This window comes from Amphibalanus amphitrite, unplaced genomic scaffold (genome assembly GCF_019059575.1).
Source record: "Amphibalanus amphitrite isolate SeventyFive unplaced genomic scaffold, NRLGWU_Aamphi_draft 001230F_arrow, whole genome shotgun sequence".
In the NCBI taxonomy this organism is placed as follows: domain Eukaryota; kingdom Metazoa; phylum Arthropoda; class Thecostraca; order Balanomorpha; family Balanidae; genus Amphibalanus; species Amphibalanus amphitrite.
The window spans coordinates 61,568-68,471 of NW_024882723.1; the positions used below are offsets into that span (position 1 = coordinate 61,568).

Sequence of the window (6,904 nt, forward strand, 5' to 3'; positions counted from 1 at the left end):
CGAGTGGGCAGCTGCATCTTGAAGTCGTAGGTCACGTTCCAGAAGTCCTTCCAGCCGGGACAAAGCTTATCACGACCACCGTGCTCACTGTCCACTGACAATGTGACCTTATCGTGACACTTCAGTCTTGAGGCAGAAAACATTTCTAGTCCCCCGTTCTTTCTATCTCGAATGCATCAGCTCCGTACAGGACCAGAGCTAGGTTATTCACCCAGCGCCTGCTCTTTGCTGCTGCTAGGCCTTTGCTCTCATTTAGATAATGCCAATAGCTATTAAACCATCGCGGCATGAGGTTCATCGCGCACTTACCTGTCACTCGAACTCTACTGTAGACACGGCCACTGCGCCAGTTTTCTTCAATAAGCTCAACACGACATGAGTTCATTTCGCTGCAACGCTTGCCTCGCGCACGGATGGCTATCCGTCCTCATAGCTGGCCAGGTAGGTCAGCACTGCGCCAACAGGCGCCCAAGCCCGGCGGAATAACGGTATCTGTCCAGGGAAACGTAAAGACTAGCGACGCAACATTGAACTTCAACTATACCTTCCAAGCGAGAATCCAACATCAAATAGCTCGCAGTTAAATAGAGGTGGTGCTACAAATCCCTCTTCGCTTTCCTTAGTATTTTCTAAATTAATAATCGAATCTACCCCAAGCTTCCAGTGCAGTCTACTGCATCACTTTAGCGCCTTGTGTCTGAATGTGACTGCTCCGATTCTTCGAAAACTGGCTTAGCTGACACTTTGGTGGCTTTGGTGGCTTAGCTCTACTTTGGAATCATTAGCTGAGCTCCAACTTCCCATTGCTGTCATATCGAGTGGACGGAGAATGAATTATGACTTATTTACAGAGGATGCTGTTGTAAGACAATAATATGTCTAACCCTCGGGCACCTGGCATGCCATTTTTATAATAAGACGTGTGTCTTGAGACCCACTACGCATTATAAGACGTATGTACATGTATTTGTTGCATGGAATTAGTTTACGAGCATTTGTGCTAATGAGTTGTCTAATTCTTTATTACCTACAATTGTTTATTTTATTTGTTGTTGCATTAGAGTGTAGACACATTTGCAGGCGTTTGATACTGCAGGGTCTTACCGGACCGGCATGTGCCGCGCCGTGTGTCGCGCACCTGGGTCCCGCGGCGCAGTCCTGCCGGCGATCCTTGCGCGGACCGACCGACCATTAGCAGGCGCCGGCGCTAAGGATCGGTGATTAGACGATTGTAATCCACCAGCATTTTCATCAGTTCCGGCCAACTCAAATTACTTCCGGAATCGTACACGCGCGTCCGGAAGCGCGCGGCTGAAATGGTGGACTGACCGGCCCCTTTGAACTTTGACTTCCCAAGGAGTGTGACCGCGGCATTTCATGATCACTGACGCTGGACAAAGATCAAATCGCATCCAGTATGCAAATTTGCGCTCCTACATTCATGATTTCACTGATTCCAGTTTTGATGTCATTTTTCGCCATTAATTAAGCTTTGTTTTCATTTAGGCAAGGGTGGAGCTTCCTATTCACTTGGTGGGGCGCCTGCCCCACCAACTTGCCATTTTGCCCCACCAATAAGCGTTTTGCCCCACCAACTTAAGCCGATTTGCAGGACTTTACTGCTTAGCAAACCTATGTTTTTCGCATTGAGAAGCTTTGAAATGTCTGTGTAATGCAAAATATTATCTCTGTAATGAAAAGAATTGATTCATTGTTGAATTTTATCTAACTTAACAATCGGACATTGTAGGTTTGACAACTTTTTGCCCCACCAACTTTCCTGGAAAAGCTCCACCCATGCATTTAGGCCATGACACGTGCACACTGTCTGCTGCTGTGTGAAGTGTGGCGATGCGGCTCGAACCTACAGACTAGACCACATAATTAGAACACAAGATCCTAGCGTGGCTTATTAACCCGCGCGGGGCTGGGGTCTCCAGCCGAACGCGCGGGGCTGGGGGGGGGGGGTAAATTTTACCCCCCCTGTTATCTCCCGAACTAATGGTCCGATTTGGAAAATTCAAACGCCAATCGAAAGCTCTCATCACGAACTACTAAAAACATGTACTTAATTTAAAGTTTGAGGTCAAGGTCAAGGTCAGGTCAAGGGTACAAATTGCAAGTTTCTACAGTATCGGCCTTGCACCGTAGTTGCCGAAGAATGGAGTCATGGACTGAGACTGATCGCCCAAAACGTGTTCTTAGGCTACCAAGACAATATTCGTTGCATACAATATCATTCAGAGGTCAAGGTCAAGGTCAGGTCAGGTCAGGTCAGGTCACCAAAAAACAAAATATAGAAAAGGGCATGTGCGACACATGTTTTATGGGTCATTTTACTCATAGAATTCAATAGGCACACTCAATAAGTGATATGGACCACCTCTGGATGAATTTCAGGTCGAGGTCAGGTCAAGGTCAGGTCAAGTGAGGTCAAATTTTGAAGTTGGTTGTTAAGGCCTAAAAAGGTGTCTATCTGATGCAGTTTTGCACGGCGAATCGAATGGTGCTATTTTTGTTTCCGTACGAGGTCTAGAACTTCCAAAAAAGTCATTTTTCAAAAATTTTGTGTGTCGTGACGTCATAAAATTTTGAATAACTCCCACATTTTTGAACCGATTCTTCTAAAATTTGGTATGTAGGTGCACATAGACCACTTCTCTGACATATATTCCGGTTTTTTCGATAGACTCAAAATTTTGGATTTTATAATGATTTTCCCAAAAAAGTCAGTTTGTTGAAAAAACTTAGGCCAAAATCCAAAATTTTCAAAAAACCCAGATAGCCATTTGATAGACAAAGTAAAATTACGTATAACCTTTTTTGTTACGTCTTGATTCCTTTAAAAATGAAGATGTTAGCGGCGTTTGAACTTTTGCCGTTTTTGAGGCGAAAATGGCGAACATGACGTCACTAAAACGTCAATTTCTCAAAAAATTTCCGACGGATTTCGCTCAAATTTTCAGGGAACGTGTCAAATTGATGTAAGAAAAGGTACTGAAAGTTTGGCGGCGCTGCGCGCCGCCGTTTTTGAGTATCGCAAAAATTCGCGAGGAGGGGGGGGGGTAAAATTTACCCCCCCAGCCCCGCGCGGGTTAAAGCCTAATGCTCACTGCAGCTCGCGCTCTCGATCCCTAGAATTTACACTCTTGTCGCAAGTCGCAGTTTCATCTCTCTCAGCTCACATAACTTTTCATGTCGATCTCACGTTCATTATGAGCGAGCGAGCGCAGCGAGCGAAGCGAGTCTTTTCAATACTCGTATAACGGAAAAATCTCAGTATGAGCGGCCCGGCCAGGCCCGGCTCGGCCGGGCCGGGCCTGTAACGCTTTTGAGAGGCTTATATCTCAGCAACCGCTAGACTGATTGGCCTGCGGATTTTCAGACGCCAATGCGCAGTGTAAAGCTTGAAACAGACTCTTTCCGCAGTCAGGAAATCGCATGCGAGAGCCTATTCAAATACATGGAAGCACGCTCGCATCAATCGCACGCACCTCCCGCAAGCGATTGATGCGAGAAGAATTACAATGTATTTGAATAGGCTCTCGCATGCGATTTCCTGAAAGCGGAAAGTCTGTTTCAGCCTTAATGCTGGCTTATGCCATGTGTCTTTCTATGCCCCGATGCTAAGCGCTGGCCTAAACTTACATGAAGTTAGTTATGAATAACATATTGAAGTTAGCTGTATGACAAAAAAAAAAGAATAAGGCGTGTGCACAATACAATTACAAGCTTAATAACAACTGCCAGCGTGACGGCCGGCATCTTATCATCTTCCAGTCACTGATTAGGACCATGAACCGGAAGCGTTTAAAACAATCTGGTCCTTTGACAGCGGTGTAGAATGTCGGAGCAGCTTCCGCCGGATGGAGAAGGCGCCGTGGGACGGGGGTGCCAATCACCAATCACCGACCAGCGTCGTCGGTGTAAAATGGCGGATGGCACCAATCCAGCGGACGGCTGGAGATGCTTCAGCGCCAGAGGCCTTTGGGCGGTGGAAGGAGCATCCTGTATAAAAAGTCGGATGCTTGCCAAAGTTCCTCAGAAGAGCCTAGTGACGACGCCTGGAGACCCGCACACGCCCAACGCCATTCAACGAGTCCTGCTGCTGCATCCGAAAATGGACCGCAATTCCTTCCAAGGATGTAAATGAAACTTATCTGGAAGTAGACGGATCCCTTTGATTGTTCGTTAAGTCAATCTCCGAGTTGACGTATGATGTTTCTTTGTAATAGTGGACAAGTAATGAACATCTTTGTTTGCAAAAATGTAACATACGGCGCAAGCAATTGAGCACATAGTATTTAAGCCCAAAACAAAATTTTGCCGGTAGATATTGTGTTTTGCTGGCTTTAGAAGTAATCATTCTCACGATACCTAGCCTACAAACATTCGCCTTAGTAGGTAATACTGCAGCTGATGTCCCTAAGCGCTGACTGATCCACCCTATGCCCCCGCAGACTACGACGTCATCGGACGGGAGCTGAGGTCCCGCGGCTTCGGCGACAAGTGCCGATTCTGCGCGAATAACGGCGAACTGTGGTTCGTCTCCACGAGCCACAAGCTAAAGGTAAGAATACAAAGAGTGCTACTGTATAGGCACATTAGTGGCTGAGAAAGAAATGCAGCCAACCCTTTCGGAAAAAGTAAAATCGTGTTTATATCCTTCGTGAAAGGTACATCTCGTTTGTGTTCATTGTGCGCACTTTGTCAATTTCGCCGTCTAGTGTTATCAATCATGTTTGCAAAAAGTGCTGACTTTGTGCATCAACGTAATTTGGGACCGGAGTCTATGTGTGTTTTTTTTTTTACCTAACGGATTGCACCAGCACATCATCCCTTTGTTACTGAAGCTATCCAAGTAGCAGATAACACAGACTGTGTTCCATCAGATCCATTTACAGACAGAACCTTCACCTTAACTGTATTCTTTTCTGTGTTACAGGACGAACAAGGCCGCACCAGATGCCCCATGCTGCAGGCCTATACTTGCCCGAAGTGCCGGGCATGCGGACTCAACGCCCACACGAAAAAGTACTGTCCAACGAACAGGCGATAGGCGTAGGGTGCGAACATATATGTGTGAACCTACGAACATGTGAGACAGTTTGGAAGGTATTGTATGTATGCCGAGAGGGCACTGTCGTTCAGTGAATGTTTATATGGAGTGCGAATAAATGAGTTATTGCTCATATATGCGTTATTAACGTGCGATTGACAGTTGACTGGAACTTCTTTTGCGCCTACGCGACTGACTGAGAAGTGGGTCCCATTTTAATCCTCGCTGGACCTATCGGCTTTCTACACGCGCCGGGGCTGGGGTTGGTGGTGGTGGGGGGGGGGGGGGGGGGAGGGTCTGGTGGAACCCGGTGGAACCACTCCCCTAGCCGCTTCGCCATTTATTGAGCTCGAGTTTCGCGGAAAAAGGTGCACCGACACTAGTTAAACTGCTGGTAGCGGATAAGCAATGTATCAGGTCAACCGGTGAATGGTGATATCTGAAGTCAGGTCAAATGCTCTAAAGTGGGAATTCGTTTTCGGTTAATAACTCCCAAAAATGACCACAGCGACCGCGTTTGTAGCATTATCTGACCTCGACCTGAGGTCAACCTTCTGAGATGACCTGAGCGACGCGCCTAAACATGCCAAACACCATGCTGGTAACTTCACAGTCCGCTGCTATTTTTGGCGAAGCTGCTCACCAAAAACAGGCCCCTACATTTAAAGGAAAATTTGACCTGACCGCTAAGGTCTTCAGCTGACGTGAAACGTCGAAATTGGGTGCCAGCTGCGGCTTCCATAACGAAGCAAACGCTTATTTTTCGTAGAGTTCTAGCTCAATCAAGCGCGAAACAGTGAAAAGAGGTCTACTAGCCCCTCCCCCTCCGTCTCGTCTTGGTCGGGGAGCAGGAGAAAACCGATAGGTTTGGTGAGTGCCCTTCCCGTCCGAGGGGGGGGGGGGGAGGGAGGCTGGTGTCGCCTCTGACGGTTTTCTAGCGATTGCTTGGAGTGCATGAGCGTCGAGTTCTTCTGAAGCGTCAGCTGAGCTCAGTCCGATCACTTGATAAACGTAAGCGGCGTCGTAGGCGTTTACGGCGCAACTAGAAAAAAACGGGACCTTTCTAGGGGCCAACGAAGATGGGCCTAATAACGGCCGTAGAAGTAACTGGCCGATCTCTGTCATAAGCTCGGACTAAAAGCTGCGATTGTAGCTAACAAGTCAATAAGTGCTAACAATAAAAGGGAAGTCTATTTCACGTCTTTCGCTCACAGCTATAAAAAACGATCTGCAATACCGTTTACACTAGAGCCCCATCGGCAGCAAAACCTGAAGACTACATTATAAGGTAGATACCTACCCGTCTTCCGTCCCCCGTACCCGGCTGGATCGATCAGAAGCGGTCCGGGCGGCCTGGCGCGACGCGACATTACCAAGCGCCACCCCTGCTGGTCAGGGATTAGACGACTGTAATCAGCCAGCATTTTTACCACTTCCGCCGGACTCTAATGACGTCCGAAATTGCACACCACTAGCACACAGCTGAAATGACAGATAGTCGGCCCTATCGAAATTTGATTAAAACAAGAGTAAGTGAAACATTTTTTGGGGCCTTCTTAATCGATTACTGACTCTACCCGCACCCCGTAGGATACCTCTACCCGTCTTCATTTCCCGCTATTTCCTAGTATAAGGCCGATTTGATCGCTCATTTGCATACTTGTCACATAAACTTTGCATACCTATTATCATTGAAAAATATTGCAGAAACTGATAGGATGCAAAACTAAAGATCTTCGAACTGCTATAGCTTTGTGTTAGGCCACACAAACAGGTCTATAATATATCAAGGTTTAATGTGAGGAAGAACTGCCAAGCTTAGTTTTGAAGACAAAAAAGATGTTG

The 6,904-nt window shown here is 47.0% G+C and overlaps 1 protein-coding gene across 1 annotated transcript; it reads left to right on the forward strand.

The window, feature by feature from the left end:
- The first annotated feature begins 1,855 nt into the window (after positions 1–1,855).
- On the forward strand, positions 1,856–5,189 carry LOC122371301. Its single transcript, XM_043347514.1, has 3 exons — positions 1,856–4,145; positions 4,461–4,570; positions 4,946–5,189. Exons 1-3 carry the CDS (start codon positions 3,845–3,847, stop codon positions 5,057–5,059), a joined length of 525 nt encoding a protein of 174 aa, XP_043203449.1. The 5' UTR covers positions 1,856–3,844; the 3' UTR covers positions 5,060–5,189.
- The last annotated feature ends 1,715 nt before the right edge of the window (positions 5,190–6,904 follow it).

What these genes read in the sequence shown, in the direction of transcription:
- LOC122371301 (XM_043347514.1), top strand. Translation starts at nt 3,845, where the DNA reads ATGTCGGAGCAGCTTCCGCCGGATGGAGAAGGCGCCGTGGGACGGGGG. An exon ending in CCGCAATTCCTTCCAAGGAT is followed by an intron (nt 4,146 to 4,460) that starts GTAAATGAAACT and finishes ATGCCCCCGCAG; the next exon opens with ACTACGACGTCATCGGACGG. An exon ending in CCACGAGCCACAAGCTAAAG is followed by an intron (nt 4,571 to 4,945) that starts GTAAGAATACAA and finishes TCTGTGTTACAG; the next exon opens with GACGAACAAGGCCGCACCAG.